The following is a 15,818-nucleotide window of genomic DNA, read 5'->3' as shown; positions in this document are numbered from 1 at the left end:
GCTCAGTCGTGTCGGACTCTTTGCCACCCCGTGGACTGCAGCATGCCAGGCTTCCTTGTCCATCACCAACTCCCGGAGCTTGCTCAAACTCACGTCCATTGAGTCAATGATGCCATCCGACCATTTCATCCTCTGTCGTCCTCTTCTCCTCCTGCCTTCAATCTTTCCCAGCATCAGGGGCTTTTCCAGTGAGTCAGTTGGCCACATCAGGTGGCCAAAGTAGAGTTTCAGCTTCAGCATCATAGTAAGCACATAGTAGGTGCTTACTATTTGCTTAAATCAATAAATGCTGAATTCCCATAGCCATCAAATTAGCTCTGTAGCTAAAAGATACCACAAACACCAGCTACTAAGGCAGCAATCCTGTCCTGGAAACTGTACTGCCACTTGATTGCTCTGGCCTCTTCTAGTTTTCTGGGCTTCCCTGTGGCTCAGCTGGTAAAGAATCTGCCTGCAATGTGGGAGACCTGGGTTCAATCCCCGGGTTGTGAAGATCCCCTGGAGAAGGGAAAGGCTACCCACTCTAGTATTCTGGCCTGGAGAATTCCATGGACTGTACAGTCCATGAGGTCGCAAAGAGCTGGACACGACTGAGGGATTTTCAGCTTCAGTTTCACATAGGTGACACTAGTGGTAAAGAACCTGCCTGCCAATCCAAGACATAAGAGGCACGGGTTTGAGCCCTGGGTCACGAAGATCCCCTGGAGAAGGACATGGCAATCCACTCCAGTATTCTTGCCTGGAGGATCCCATGGACAGAAGAGCCTGATGTGTTACAGTCCACAGAGTTACAGAGCTGGACCTGCAGTTTTCTGCCAATATAACTAAAGCTCATGATGGACTTAAACTGTGGCTACATGATCCCAGAGTGGTTCCTTCCTCTCTTCCATCTTTACAATAAAGATAAACTAAGATGAAAAGTGAATGTCAAATAAAATCATGGATAGGGCAATTTTTTGAAAATTGCCTGCTTGCAGACTTCTTCTCAGTATTTCCAAAGAGTTCCACAAACTCTGCCTCTCTGATCATGCTTCCAGGATTCAGCAAAGAACGGTTTTCATTTGCATAAAAAATTTTAAATTACACTAACAATACAAAAAGACACATGAGGGAAGAAGTCATTCACGGTTATCTGTTTTTATGTAGGGCTGTGGGTAGAATTTATGTTAAAAATGTATTTTCTCTACTGCTAAGAAAGTTACAAAGTTCCCCTATTTTTGACAGAAGAAAAAATAGGCCTGGACAGGAGAGAGGTACCTTACTATTTTACTTGAAATAGAATTCTTCATAACCTAAACCACGTCGAAACTTCCAAGCGAGTGCTCCACTGTTAGTTTTTGCTCTCAATATATACATTAAAAAAAACAACAACTTCAAGTTAAAAATCGTCTTGAAACAATAAGTTATCTATCACAACTAGGCTCCGTTCTCGTCTTCAAACATCACAGCTTTTAAAATGAAGGTGTCATTGTAAGAGTGAACACACCCACTGCATCACCACAAGAATTAGTAACAGATTATGCAAATTAACGCTGCCTGGGGGTAAACGCCTTAAAGACAGTACAGAGGAAATCCTTCCTCCCCAAAGGCGCAGGCCTGGAGTGAGTGAGGGGAGTTGCGGCGAGCCAGATCTCCGCGCAGGTCTCGCCCCGGGCTCATCTTGCCTAAAACTGCCGAAGCACCTGCGGGATGGACGAGAAAACCGGCCGCATCACCCGCAGGCGCGCTGGGCGGTCAGCGGCTCCAGCATCGCCTCGGGTACCAAGCGCCGCAGGGTAATCAGCCCAGTAGCCCTGCAGCATCTCGCGAGATCTCGCCGTCTGAGCCCCGTACTGCGAGCTCAGAGCTTAAAAAAAAAAAAAAAAAAAAGGCGAGCGGGCGACATCCCTCGGAGCCGCCGCCGTGGTGGCAGTTGGCGCCTGAGCATCAGCGATCGGCGTGCGCCGAGGCACGGCCCCTGCGCCCCTTCTCCAGCCGGCTCGGGCTGGGCGCCGTCCGCAGCTGGTCCGCCGTGGCCTGGGTGCCGGCCCACTGACGCGCGGCCCCAGGGGCGGGGAGGAAGGGAGGAGGCCGGGGGCCAGCTCCTCTCCGCCGCAGAGTGGGGCGGGGGAAGGAGGTGGAGGGGTGGGAGGCGGGCGACGGAAGAGGAGGTAGCCGCGCAGAGATCTTCCCGGCGACGGCGGCTGGCGGCCGCTCCCCGATCACGCTGCTCGTGCTGCCGGAGGCCCGGGTCGGACTGGCCGGACGCGATTCCTGCGTGGAGCCGCGCAGAAGCCGGGACCCGCCGGCAACCGAGGGAACCTCTGCCGCGCGCCTCTGCCGGTCCGCGGGTGGGCGGGCTGAGGGGCGGAGGAGCCGCGGGCCCCGCCTCCCGCGTGCTGCTGCCGGAGCCGCTACCGCCGCGGCCCCGCCGAGGCTTTAAACAGCGGGGCCCGCCCCGCGCCCGCCACACTCGCGCGCAGACTCGGCCGCCGGAGGCGTTCGTCCCGGCTCGGGCTAGCGGCGGCGAGCGCGCGGCTGGGAGTGCGACTCCCCCACCTGGAGTTGCGGCCGCTACCACCGCCGGCCGGGGGCGCGGAGGGCGTGCAGCCCGCGAGGTCCGCCAGGTTCTCCGGGTCCGCCGGGGGTCGGGCGGCGATGGAACCGGGGCCCACGGCGCCCTCCTCCGGCGCCCCGAGGCTGGCCGGGGTTGGGGAGACGCCTCCAGCCGCCCCGCTGGCCGCCGCCGGGATGGACCTGCCCGGCACAGCCGTGCCCTCAGTGCCGGAGGATGCTGCAGCTGTGAGCCGTGGCGGTGGTGGGGTCCGCGGGGAGGGCGCCGCGGCGGCCGGCGACGGGCTGGGCAGACCCCTGGGGCCCACCCCGAGCCAGAGCCGCTTCCAGGTGGATCTGGTTTCCGAGAATGCCGGGCGGGCGGCGGCGGCGGCGGCGGCTAGCGCTGGAGCGGGAGGCAAGGAGACCCCCGCGGACGGGAAAGCCAGCGTCGAAAGCGGGCAGGCTAAGGCCAGCGAGGAAGCCAAGGGCCGCTTCCGCGTGAACTTCGTGGACCCGGCTGCCTCTTCGTCGGCGGACGAGAGCGTGTCTGATGCGGCAGGCATCGGAGGCGACGGGCCCAACGTGAGCTTCCACAACGGCGGGGACACGGTGCTGAGCGAGGGGAGCAGCCTGCACTCGGGCGGCGGCGGCAGCGGGCACCACCAGCACTACTACTATGACACCCACACCAACACCTACTACCTGCGCACCTTCGGCCACAACACTATGGACGCCGTGCCCAGGATCGACCACTATCGGCACACGGCAGCGCAGCTAGGCGAGAAGCTGCTCCGGCCCAGCCTGGCGGAGCTCCACGATGAGTTGGAAAAGGTGAGCTCTCTCGGCCCTCTCCCTGCAGCCCTCCCCTCCTCCCCAGCCTCTGGTTCACGCTGACCGCAGGACACAGCCGCCGGCTCTCCACGGGTAAGGCGGCGGGAATGGACGTGCACGACTCGCTGGCATCTCTGGATTCAGCTGTCAAGGGTGGAATTGCAGAGGAATGTAACTTAATATCTTGAAAGTTTGCAGCGGGTTAGGCTAGTTACGTGATACAGGAGAGGCTGCTTTTAACAACCTTCCCCATGCAGTTGTATATTTAGTTATGCCTTTTTTTTTTTTTTTTCTTACCCACGCTTACCAATTACCATCCCTCTGAATGACAGTTGTGCTTTTAGGTCCGGACAAGGGAATGTGCGGGAGGTTTAGTTGAGGACATCTCTCAGGAGAGAGTGGAGAGAACCTGCCATCCGTGCCTTTTTTAAAAGGTTATATTGTATGGCTTCTGTATACCCATTAGGGTCCCAAGAGTGGGAACGTTAGTGTTTGAAGGGAAAGCCTTAGCAGCGTGTTTGTGGTCTATGAATTATTAAAGCTCTGTACCTGCAATCTTGAATGTCCAAAGATCATAGAAATCTTAAATCTTGGGACAGGCTGTTCCTGATAATAGCATAAATCCACCTTTTATAATGTAAACCTTTTGGAAGAGGGTCACATCAAAAGGGGGGGTGGAGTGGGCAGAGTCTAAAAGAGGGAGAGGGAGAGAAAAACAGGAGACTTATTTTTTCTGTGGAGGATGTCTATCTAGAAAAGACCTTTTGGGGTCTTGCGTAAGTAGTTAACACTTTGTGAACAGAAAGCCATCCCTATAAACTATTGATTTCTGTAATTCTGTTTTTTATGACCCCATAAGACTTTTTATTTCTTCAGGGTACAAAATCGTTCTTTTGAGATGACATTGATGCTTTTGAGATTTGATTAATAATTAACTTCTTTTATAACTTGGATTGCTTGAAGTCTGCCTTTACAAGTGTATAATGACTACATTGATGGAATTTGTGAATGCTAAGAGTTAGTAGTACCATGTAGATTGATGTGATCATAGTGTCGAAAAGTTGAAATAGAAATACAGAAAGTATGTAATTTCTTTTGGATATGATTATTTGATCTCATACAGTCATTTTATACAAGATTACACCTGCCCCAGTGTTTGAAAATGTGACATAATATTCATTGAGATAATTACTGAGATCCCAACCCTTACAGTGTATCGATTGTTTAAAAGCCTGGCATCATTTAAGGATAATACTACTCCTTTCATCCCGTTATGGTATTTTGTCATTTCAGAAGAAAACATTTTTTAAAAAACATTGTATTCATATTTCTGTTGTTTCTCTCAAATCTATTCTTTTTTTTTTTTTTTCCAAAATTCCTTATATAGCTCTTATAAAGTAGATTATGTAGCTGGTTTATGTAGCTGGTAATTTCCCTTTTCTTAGAGCATTTTTATTATTGAAAATACTGTATAGATATTTTCAGGTTTATTTCATCAAAGCCCTTAGTTGAGTAGTAAAACAGTCTGTATTATGCATAAGTCTTAAAGGCTTTTTTTATTGAAGGATATTATTATATACCTTGATCTTGTATGCTTCCTGGGAAAGTTTTTGTTATTTTAAATTACATTCTCTAAATAGCAAATCACTTCTAGTTCTCCCCAGATTTCAGGGTTTTGTTTGGTGGTTTTGGTCCGCTCACAATGTATGAGAAAGAACACCGGCATGGTTTAGATGCACAGTAGTTGAAGAAGTCACCTGGCCTGTCAGCCTCAGCTTCCTCATCTTTCAGAGTTCTTTTGAAGATTAGAGAAAAAAATGTACACAAAGGCCCTTGTTAAGTACCAGCAAAATAATGGCCAGTGTAGTTACCATTTCAGTCTTATATTGGCCCTTCATAAAGTAAATAGTTAGGAACTTCCCTGGTGGTCCAGTGATTAGGACTCTGGACTTCCAAAGCAGAGGGCAGGACTTCAATCCCTGGTCAGGGACCTAAGATCTCGTATGTTGTATGCTGCAGGAAAAGAAAAAAAATTTTTAAGTACATAGTTAAGCTTTAGGACTTCACTTTTAAGATTCTCTTAATCTCTACAATTTTCAATGAATGTAGTAACTAAAATGTTACGTTCAGAGTTTCATTTTTGCAGCATGTGGTATAATAAGTTCTTTTTAGTTTTTTACCTTTTACTAAATGGCAACCCACTCCAGTGTTCTTGCCTGGAGAATCCCAGGGATGGGGGAGCCTGGTGGGCTGCTGTCTATGGGGTCGCACAGAGTCAGATACGACTGAAGTGACTTTAGCAGCAACAGCAACAGCATTCAGGTCCTTTATGGGCAGTGAAAAGGTTTATTAGGTTAGGTAAGTACAGAACCTCATCTTGAAGAAACTTTTGTTTAGAAATTAGCAAACAGATTAAAGAGACGTATCATGTTAAGGAGTACCAATCTGGCCATAGATAAACTGCTATTGAAGGAGGGCAGGGTGAGGCTGATAGTACAGGTTGGCAAGATTCCCAAATGTTGTTCCTCACTTTTTAGATTGACTTTTACTCATTAAAATCTTTTCTACTGCTTGTAGCCCTAGATGAAATCATAGCGCTCAGAATTCTATAGCGTTTAATCCTAGCTCTTGATTGACTGTCATAGAGTTTGCTCAGGTCACTGAGTTCTTCATTATCTACCATGGGTCTAAGTCTGTGCTGGGAACTATGGAAGAATAAAAAAAGTGAAAGAAAAGCACTCCGGGAACTTGTTGGGGGAAAGGACTACACTGTCTTCCTATACTTGAGTTCCTTTCTTTGCCTAGCACTGTGACGTTGTAAAGCATTTTGCCCAAAAATCCAGCTGAAGAGGAGTAGTTAAATAATCAAGGTGCATCTTGCTGTATTACACAGCCATTCTAGGGCCAGGACTCATGAGTCCTCCATTTACCAAATATTTATTAGGGAGAAGAGTTTCGTAGGTGTAGGTCACATGACTGTGGCACTATGGAGCGATGCAGTGATTGGCAAAATAGATACTGACTAAATGGCACCCCACTCCAGTACTCTTGCTTGGAGAATCCCAAGGATGGAGGAGCCCAGTAGGCTACAGTCCATGGGGTCGCAAAGAGTCAGACACGACTGAGCGACTTCACTTCACTTTACTTCTGTCATACTCTAGTAAGTAGTAAGCATCCATTAACCAAACAAATAATGTAATTAAATGCCACCTCCACCGGTGCTGTGAAAGAGGAGTATTGAATGTTGATGAAGATATAATAGGTCCTAATTTTAGTTAGGTTTGGGGAGGCCTTTTTCACAAAGTGTGACACTGAAGCTGAAACTTACAGGCTAAGCTGATGATAGAGCAGAACAACATGCCGGGTCAAAGGAACAAAATCTGTGAAGACAGTGAGAGTGGTGTGTTCAAAGAACTATAAGGAGGCCAATATAAGATTTGTTTATAAAGGTAGTGAAAAGTGATTGATTTTGTGTGACGTAGTAACGTGAACTGTTTTAACATCTTTTGATTGCTGGATGAAGGGATTGGCAGGAGGGAGAACAGAAGCAGCTTTTGCTGTGGTCTCATAAATGATAAGGGTTCGGGGGCAGAATAAGTGGGATGTACGTGGACTGGATATGGGCATGAAAGAGAAGCTGACTCCTAGATTTTGGACCTGAGCAGCTGAATACATGGTACTTTGCTTAAGATGGGAAAGACTAGAGAAGGAACATTGATTTGGGGAGGAAAGAAAGAATGCTTTTTGAGTAGCTTGTAAGACATCTTAGTCCAAGAGTCATTTTGAGGGAGAAGGGGCAGAATATATATGTATATGAAATATATGTATGTATGTGTATATACATATGTGTATATGTACTGATGGTCTAAAGTCATACGTGAAGTTACTTGGGAAAGTGGGTAGATAAGAGAATGAAACACGGTCTGGGCTTCGACTTGGGGAATGCCTAGAGGTCTACTGGAGATTGTGGAGACACAGGCAAAGGAAATAAAGAAGGAGCTCTTAGGCTGGTGAGAAATAGCCAGGAGAGCAGTGTCAAGGAAGCTGAGAGAAAATAATTTTAAAAAGGACAGAAAGTCTTCAAAGCTGATGCCAATAATTGATTTTTTTTTTAAGAATAAAACTGACGTAGTGATTCCTGCCCCTATAAGAAGAAATTAAAAAGTAGATGGTAAATAAAGAAATAAGTATTTGATAGACAATTTCAACGTGTATGATAGAAAACATCGGATGTGGAAAAATGTCTCCTGTTTCACTAAGCATGTTGGTTTTTTCATTTAATTCCTAAGAAGTCTTAGACACATTTTACTCATGATAAAATGGCCTCATAGAACCTGAAGAAATCCTTAATACCACTGTCATAGAAAGTGGTACAGATGAAATTCACACCCAGGTGTTTTTTTTTTCTTTTTAATGTTGCCAGGACGTAGCTCCTCTTTCTTATTGTTTCTTCTTCCTCTGTATTCCCTGGGCCTGCTCTGAGATGGCAGGGATGTTGAGGGGGACATGTTGGGGGTTGCCAGCATCACTCTTCTATCTTGACTTGAGAGTGGAATGGTTACATAACCGAAAGAAGAGAGCAGGAGTTATTAACTAATGCGACTGTCTCCTTTCACTAGGACCCGAGCCGGTATCTCATTCATCTCTGGAGAGAGAATAGGTAGTTAATAAAAATTTGTTTGTTGAGTGTATCGGAGTGATAAGTTCCTCCCACTTAACAAGGACTTTAATCAAGTGTAGCTACTGCTCTAAGTGGGTTGTGTTGAGTCTTGGACAAGAAATTCCACACACTGCTAATCATATCAGTACAGAGCTTGAGTTTTGGAAGATCACCCAGGAAGAAGAAGAATGGGTCAAATCCCTGGGGATAGGGAGTAGAGTAGGTCCAGGTTGAGTAGAGGTGGGACCTTGATCAGAAATATGTGTGTGTGGCACAAACTTGGACTGTTTCACAATTTTGCCAGGGGCCCCACCCTCTAAGGGCTTCCCTTGTGCCTCAGCTGGTAAAGAATCTGCCTGCAATGCAGGAGACCTGGGTTAGATCCCTGGGTTGGGAAGATCCCCTGAAGAAAGGAAAGGCTACCCACTCTAGTATTCTGGCCTGGAGAATTCAACTGAGTGACGTTTCAGTTCAGTTCAGTTCAGTTGCTCAGTCGTGTCCTGCTCTTTGCGAAACCATGAATCGCAGCACACCAGGCCTCCCTGTCCATCACCAACTCCCGGAGTTTACCCAAACTCACGTCCGTTGAGTCGGTGATGCCATCCAGCCACTCATCCTCTGTCGTCCCCTTCTGCTCCCAACCCCTCCCAGCGTCAGGGTCTTTCCCAATGAGTCAACTCTTTGCATGAGGTGGCCAAAGTATTGAAGTTTCAGCTTCAGCATCAGTCCTTCCAATGAACACCCAGGACTGATCTCCTTTAGGACGGACTTTTACCACCCTCTAAACCAGATCCAGCAGAGCTGAAGTCTGGTTTACCCATAAGACTGTACACATTCTCCAAGTATACACCAACTGACTGCCTGGGAAGAGGGAAAGATAAATTTGAGGTTTAAAATGTGGCAAAAAATCTGTACTGCTTTTGTAATCAATGTCTTCATGTGTTTGTGTTCACACTTACATTCCCAATCGTGTTAGACCAGAGTTTAAAGGACCAAAAGAGAGTTTCTTGGTTCTTATGTATTGAGTGTGTTCATTTTCACTAATTTATTTATTACATGTTTCATATGTGTTTGTAAAGTCTGTGGTACTAATCAGATTGGCTCCATGCTGAACTGAAATGAATATGAATTTTTTAGTTATTCAAAAAGTCTTGATTGAGTGCCAGTAATAGCCCTGTTCTGAGTGCTGAGGATACAGCAGTGAGCAGAGAAGAATTGTAGAGCATTTATCTTAGTGGTAGGAGAAGTAAGCCAGTAAGTGTGATATAACTGCTGTGAAGAAACTGAAAGGTAGGTAGATGGTAATGGCTGGGGTGGTGCTGTTTTAGGTAAGTTAGAGAAGCCCTCTTTGACTCGAGCAGTCGCTGCTGCTGCTGCTAGGTCGCTTCAGTCATGTCCGACTCTGCGATCCTATAGACGGCAGCCCACCAGTCTCCCCCGTCCCTGGGATTCTCCAGGCAAGAGCACTGGATTGGGTTGCCATTTCCTTCTCCAATGCATGAAAGTGAAAAGTAAAAGTGAAGTCGCTCAGTCGTGTCCGACTCTTAGTGACCCCATGGACTGCAGCCTACCAGGCTCTTCCGTCCATTGGATTTTCCAGGCAAGAGTACTGGAGTGGGGTGCTATTTCCTTCTCCACGAGCAGTCACTAGACAGGAACTAAAGATCAGCCCATGCAAATACCTTAGGAGAAGAATCAGCAGAGGACTGCAAACACCAGGACCTTGAGATAGGAGTGTGCCTGGGGTGTGCTTGACATGACTGAGAAACAAGGGGACCAACAAGACTGGGGTGACTAGCAGGAGAGTGACAGGGGAGGCTGGAACAGTAGTGAAGAGCAACAATGTAAAACCTGGTAGATGGTGATGAAGACTTAGAATTTTACCCTGAGTGATGTAGGGAGTCATGGAAAGCTCTGAGCACAGACTTGACATGATCTGACTTACATTTGTAAAACATCACTCTCGTTGCTGTGTGGGGAGTATCCCATCAGCACGTACCAGTTGGCAGTGTTTTAGTTATGATGATGATGACCATTATGAAGGTGATAGTGTTTGATATGATGACAGGTGTTTAAATGCTGATTATATTTAAAAGGTGAAATTGTTGAGATTAGCAGCTGTTTGAGTGAGGAGTTTTCCCTTGTTGAGAACAGAATCAATGTTTATGAAGAGGTGAGAGACTGGGAGGAGCCAGTTTGGTAAGTGGACTCAAGAGTTGGGTTTCAGCCTACAAGTTAGTTCTATAATGGGGCAAACAGTTAGAAAATTGCAGCTAATCGTTTGTGAAGTAATAGAACCTAAGAAAATGGGTTTTAATTTCTAGCATAAAAATGTGTTTTTATGACAACTGGTAGTTTTCCAAAGAGTATAAGTGGGGAACTAGTGAGTTGACTCTGCAAAGTGAAGGAGTGAGGGATGGACAAGGAAAACTAGTTAACTACCGAAGTTAAAAACATATCAATGGTTTCCCATTAAATATTAAATTTATCATCTGCCATTGGCTTTATTATCCTTCCATTTTTCACTAGAACCTGTAATAGTGCTTTCCTAAAGCTATTAAGAAAGATCCGTATAGTCAAAGCTATGGTTTTTCCAGTAGACATGTATGGATGTGAGAGTTGGACCATAAAGAAGGGTGGGCCCAAAGAATTGATTGTTTTTGACCCTTGGTGTTGGAGAAGGCTCTTGAGAGTCCCTTGGACTGCAAGGAGATCAAACCAGTCTATCCCTTGAATATTCATTGGAAGGACTGATGCTGAAGCTCCAATACTTTGGCCACCTGATGCAAAGAGTTGACTCATTAGAAAAGACGCTGATGCTGGGAAAGATTGAAGGCAGGAGGAGAAGGGGACGACCGACAGAGGATGAAATGGTTGGATGGCATCACTGACTCAATGGACATGAGTTTGAGCAAGCTTCAGGAGATGGTGAAGGACAGCGAAGCCTGGGGTACTGCTGTCCACGGGGTGGCAAAGAGTCAGACACAACTGAGCGACTGACAACAACAACAAAGCTATTATGGTAAAGAACCTGCCTGCCGGGGCAGGAGACATAAGAGACATGGGTTCGATCCCCGGGTCAGGGAGATCCCCTGGAGAAGGGCATGGACAGAGGAAATTAGAAAATCCCATGGACAGAGGAGCCTGGCGGGCTATAGTCCATAGGGTCGCACAGAGTCAGACATGATTGAAGCAACTTAGCACAAAGCTGTTATGAAAAACTTAAAGCCCATAGCTTGGGGACTTCTGATTAGAAGAGGGGAGTCTGAAAAGCAAACATAGCTGGTGGAATCTCATCTCAATGTAGAAGCTGGTTGTGGCTGATGTAGTCATAGTACCCTTGCACTCAGAAATCTCTCTGTCTGAAATTTTCACTATGCAGTTCCTGAGCACTGACAAACTGGCTATTTATCTAGAGTAAGCATACTAGGAACCTCTGGGTGGTTCTTTGTTGGGTCGGTGTGAATTGGTTCCTTCAGTGACGTAGTTTCTAACAGTTTAGTGTGTGAGTCATTTCGGACCCGTATTGCAGGTAGGTGGCTTGGAAGACAAGCTTGACTATGGTCCATTAGAGCAAGACTTAAAGGAACTATGAGGATCCTGGTCATCTGCTGTAACATGACTTTTACCCCATCATTTCACCTAAATAGTTCTTGTTGAAAGTCACCGGTGAGCTCCTTCATCCTTATCACTAATTCCAGCAAACCCTTTTTCTCAGTAGCAGTCAGCCTTCCAGCAGCGTTTGATACTCTTTTGAAGTCTTCTTGACACTTCTTGGCTTCTGTAACACCACTCTCTTACTTTTCCTTCTCCCTCTCTGGCTTTTTCAACCCAGAGTCTCCTGCAGTCTCCTTTGTCTCTAAACTGGCCATCCTCTAGGCTTGCTTCTGGCTTGCTTGCTTTCTTTGTCATCTTCTCTCTGTATATCACCTTTCAGTATCACCTGAAGGCTAATTACTCCCCGGATTTTGTCTCTTACTAATTAATACTCGCTTTCTGAGTCCTGGTATCCAGTGCCTGCTAGACACTTTTGCTTCCTGTCTAAAGACACCCCACACTCATAAACTTACATCTCTCCCTCTGCCTCCCAAAACAAAACCACCCAGGCCCTCTTGCAGTGTGTCCTGTGTTTCTGAATGGTACTACCACTCATCACATTGCACGAGTGAGAAGACTGAGTCATCCCTGACACTGCTCCTTCACTCTCTGTATATCCAGGTCATCACCAAGTTCTTTGCCTCATCTTTATTTTCTAAATATGATTTTCATCCTCGCTGCTGCCATCCTAGACAACTGCAGCATGTCCCTCTCCAGCAACCTTTTACGGCTTCCTCTTACTCACTGTGCCATGTCGTTATTGTGCCCAGAGTGATCCTTTTAAAACAAAATTGACCATGTTATTCCTTGGCTTAAAACTAGCCCTGCATTGTCTAGCTCTGGGCTACATCCTCTTAAATGTTTCAGTTCTTAACAGCACAGTATTTTCTTTGGCCATTGGGCCTTTGTAGTATGTAATAGGATCCAGGAAATCTTCCTCCTTTCTCCCCCATGCCATACTGATAAAACTTTTCAGTCTTAAAGTTTCACTTCAGTCCTTATTTCCTGGGAGAGGAAGCCTTTAACCTCCAGTCTAGGACAAATCTCTTTTCTCTTGGAGCACTTACTTCAATTAGAGGGAGTGTGCGTGTGTTAAGATGGTTATTTGAGTCAACTTGAGTTGACTTCAAGCTCCATGAGAAGCAGACTATGTCTGTGGCTGTTTATCATTATGTCCCTACTACATAGCAGATCCTGTTAATACGTGTTGAATAATAGAACTGTTTTTTTTTTTAATAAATTAATGTTGCAGAAGAATCTTAAACTTTCATGTTCCTTATATTGTCATCTAGAATTTCTAAAGGACATTTTACAGCCATGTGGCCCCAGTTGGCACATGAAAGAGCTAGGTGACCTACCTGTCCAAAATCATAAGACCCATAACTGGCAGAGACAAGGCTGGAACTTGCCACAACCGTTTTAACTCCCAGTTAATTCCAGTGTCCCACAGTTTAATACTATACAAGTCTTGCTATTTCGGTGGTTTGTTTCTTTTTAAAATACCCATGGCAGTTGTTTTTTAGTTCATTGAAAATAAAGTAGAAAAGGTTTGGACTCCTCAGTTTCACAGTGTGGACAGATCTTTTCCCAATAGAAAATTCTTTTCAAAAAATTTAAAGAAAGTTTCTTATAAAAGGACTCAGTAAGTTGTTGTTGTTGTTGTTGTTTTTTCCCATTTCTTCTGCCTTTCTTCTCTGTATTTCCCAAAAGTGGGATATAATTTTTATGATCTGGGCTTTCACTTTTCAATACTATAACCACTAGTCACATTTGGCTGTTAAGCTGAGTTTAAACTAAAGTTAAAAATACGCTTACTTGAGCCATATTTTGAGTGCTCAGTACCCACATGTTGGCTGGTGGCTACCATACTGGACAGTGAAGATATAGAGCGTTTCTCTCATCACAGAGAACCTATTAGCCTGTGCTTCCATTCAAATAGTCACCACTAGTTTAAAATTGTTAAACAGTCACTTTTTTTTTTTTTTTCTGATTTTGCATGAGATCCTTCCTTAAATAAAGTTGTCTAAACATATCAGGCCCTCAATGAAATATTTGTTGTTAAAGATGAGTTCCTCATCTTTAATATTGGAAAGTCTGTGAAGAATCTGTTAATATTGTATAAAGTGTTACATTTCCAAAGCACTTTTTAACTCACATTTCTGCATTTGGTCTTCCAGTCTGTCTTTGGAGGAGGTGGGTTTTCAGAAGGTCTTGGAGTAGCAGTTATATTTTGCAAGGTTGTGGTTTTCCTAAGCACTTAACTAACACTTGGTGAGGCTACATCTCTTTGAAACTAGCTTTCTGTCTCCCTTTCCTTTTGTTTGGACCAATGACTCCCAAATTTTAAAAGACTTACCTGGAAAAAACTTACTCCTCCCTCCCAAAGAATATGTCTTAGACAGATTTTGGTTATCATTGTGACAGTAGTACATTGTTGTGGGTTGTTTTTTTTATTGATATGCTGAGTGTCAATTTTGAAACATCCTAATATAGGAATCTAACTATCAAAGATCTGGATTTAACTCTTAGATAGGTGTATTGTTTTTCAGTTGCTCAGTTATGTCCGACTCTGTGACCCCATAGATTGTAGCACGCCAGGCTTCCCTGTCCTTCCCATCTCCCAGAGCTTGCTCAAAGTCATGTCCATTGAGTTGGTGATGCCATCCAACCATTTCATCCTCTGTTGCCCCTTCTCCTCCTGCCCTCAATCTTTTCTAGCATCAGGGTCTTTCCAGTGAGTCAGCCCTTCGCATCAGGTGGCCAAAGTACTGGAGCTTCAGCATCAGTCCTTCCAATGAATATTCGGGATTGATTTCCTTTAGGATTGACTGGTTTGATATCCTTGCTGTCCAAGGGACTCTCAAGAATCTTCTCCAACACCACAGTTCAAAAGCATCAGTTCGTCAGTGCTCAGCCTTCTTTATGGTCCCAACTCTCACATCCGTACATGACTACTGGAAAAATAGCTTTGACTGTACAGACCTTTGTAGGCAAAGTGATGTCTCTGCTTTTTAATATGCTGTCTAGGTTTGTCATGGCTTTTCTTCCAAGGAGCAAGCATCTTTTAATTCCATGGCTGCAGTCACCATCTGCAGTGACTTTGGAGTCCAAGGGAGTAAAGCTTGTCACTGTTTCCATTTTTTCCCCCATCTGTTTGCCATGAAATGATGGGACTGGATGCCATGATCTTAGTTTTTTGAATGTTGAGTTTTAAGCCAGCTTCTTCACTCTCCCCTTTCACCTTCATCAAGATGCTCTTTAGTTCCTCTTCTCTTTCTGTCATCTGATCTTGTTTTCAATTTCTCCTAGTTTTTTTTCCATACGTAGTTAGTTGACTGTCAGTCACGGGTTTAAATCTTGCCTTTTCCACTTAATACTTGGATGATCTTACTTGCCACCTCAGGTCCTCAATTTTCTTCTATAGAAAATGGGAAAGACGTTAATTCATAGTGAGAAATAGCATATATTCATGTAAGAAATATGTGAGCTACTAAGTGCATACTGTGTACCAAATGAAGTTTTTGTTACCACGTGTTTCTCCATGTTTATTGCATTTCTAATACTACATATTTAGAATGTCACTAAGTCACATGTTTATATCCTTGACAACTTCTGGTTCTCCTTATTTTAAAAATAAAACAATTTGAAATGTAAATGATACAGTTATATCTTCCAGTATCACTTAGTAAGTTTTCTGGTACCGTCAATTAAAATGTTCTTTTAAGCTATAGTTTGTTGACATTAGCAGGTTGTATGGAATTTGAAATGATATATAAATTAAAGTACTCTTAATGCATTTTGTTGTAACTCAGTCTTGAACAAGATGGGCTAGGTAGAGGACTGAATTCTTTGACTGTAATCAGCAGTTCTGACTTGGTTCATTGTAAAGTCACATGGTCGCAGCATCCACTTTTATCTGTGGCACTTGAGTTTTGAGCTCTGCATTAATGCCGCTGGATATTAATAGACCATTGTTAGCCAGAGCAGATTGGATTCCTGTAAAACAATACTTTGTTTTGAGAGCATAGTCTGTATGGGGGGCATTACACTGAATACACCAATCACCGACAGCACGGATAGGAAATGTTGGTAGCTTTGGGATGATATCATTGGCTAGTGCTTGATGAAGAAATGGTTAGAATAAGCCCAGCCACTTTGACATCTGTATTTGCATATGTATGCATCCATTTATAGA

General features: G+C 44.8%; 1 protein-coding gene across 2 annotated transcripts in view; it reads left to right on the top strand.

The window, feature by feature from the left end:
• The first annotated feature begins 2,637 nt into the window (after nucleotides 1-2,637).
• SLC12A2 (solute carrier family 12 member 2) overlaps nucleotides 2,638-15,818 on the top strand; it is a 95,755-nt gene continuing 82,574 nt past the window's right edge. For both annotated transcript variants that reach the window (XM_068979286.1, XM_068979284.1), the window contains exon 1: nucleotides 2,638-3,366. In XM_068979286.1, coding sequence (XP_068835387.1) covers nucleotides 2,638-3,366 — 729 coding nt within the window. The remainder of the gene's footprint in view (nucleotides 3,367-15,818) is intronic.

Source organism: Capricornis sumatraensis, chromosome 9 (genome assembly GCF_032405125.1).
Source record: "Capricornis sumatraensis isolate serow.1 chromosome 9, serow.2, whole genome shotgun sequence".
NCBI lineage: Eukaryota > Metazoa > Chordata > Mammalia > Artiodactyla > Bovidae > Capricornis > Capricornis sumatraensis.
This window is presented reverse-complemented; position numbering and strand designations above follow the sequence as displayed.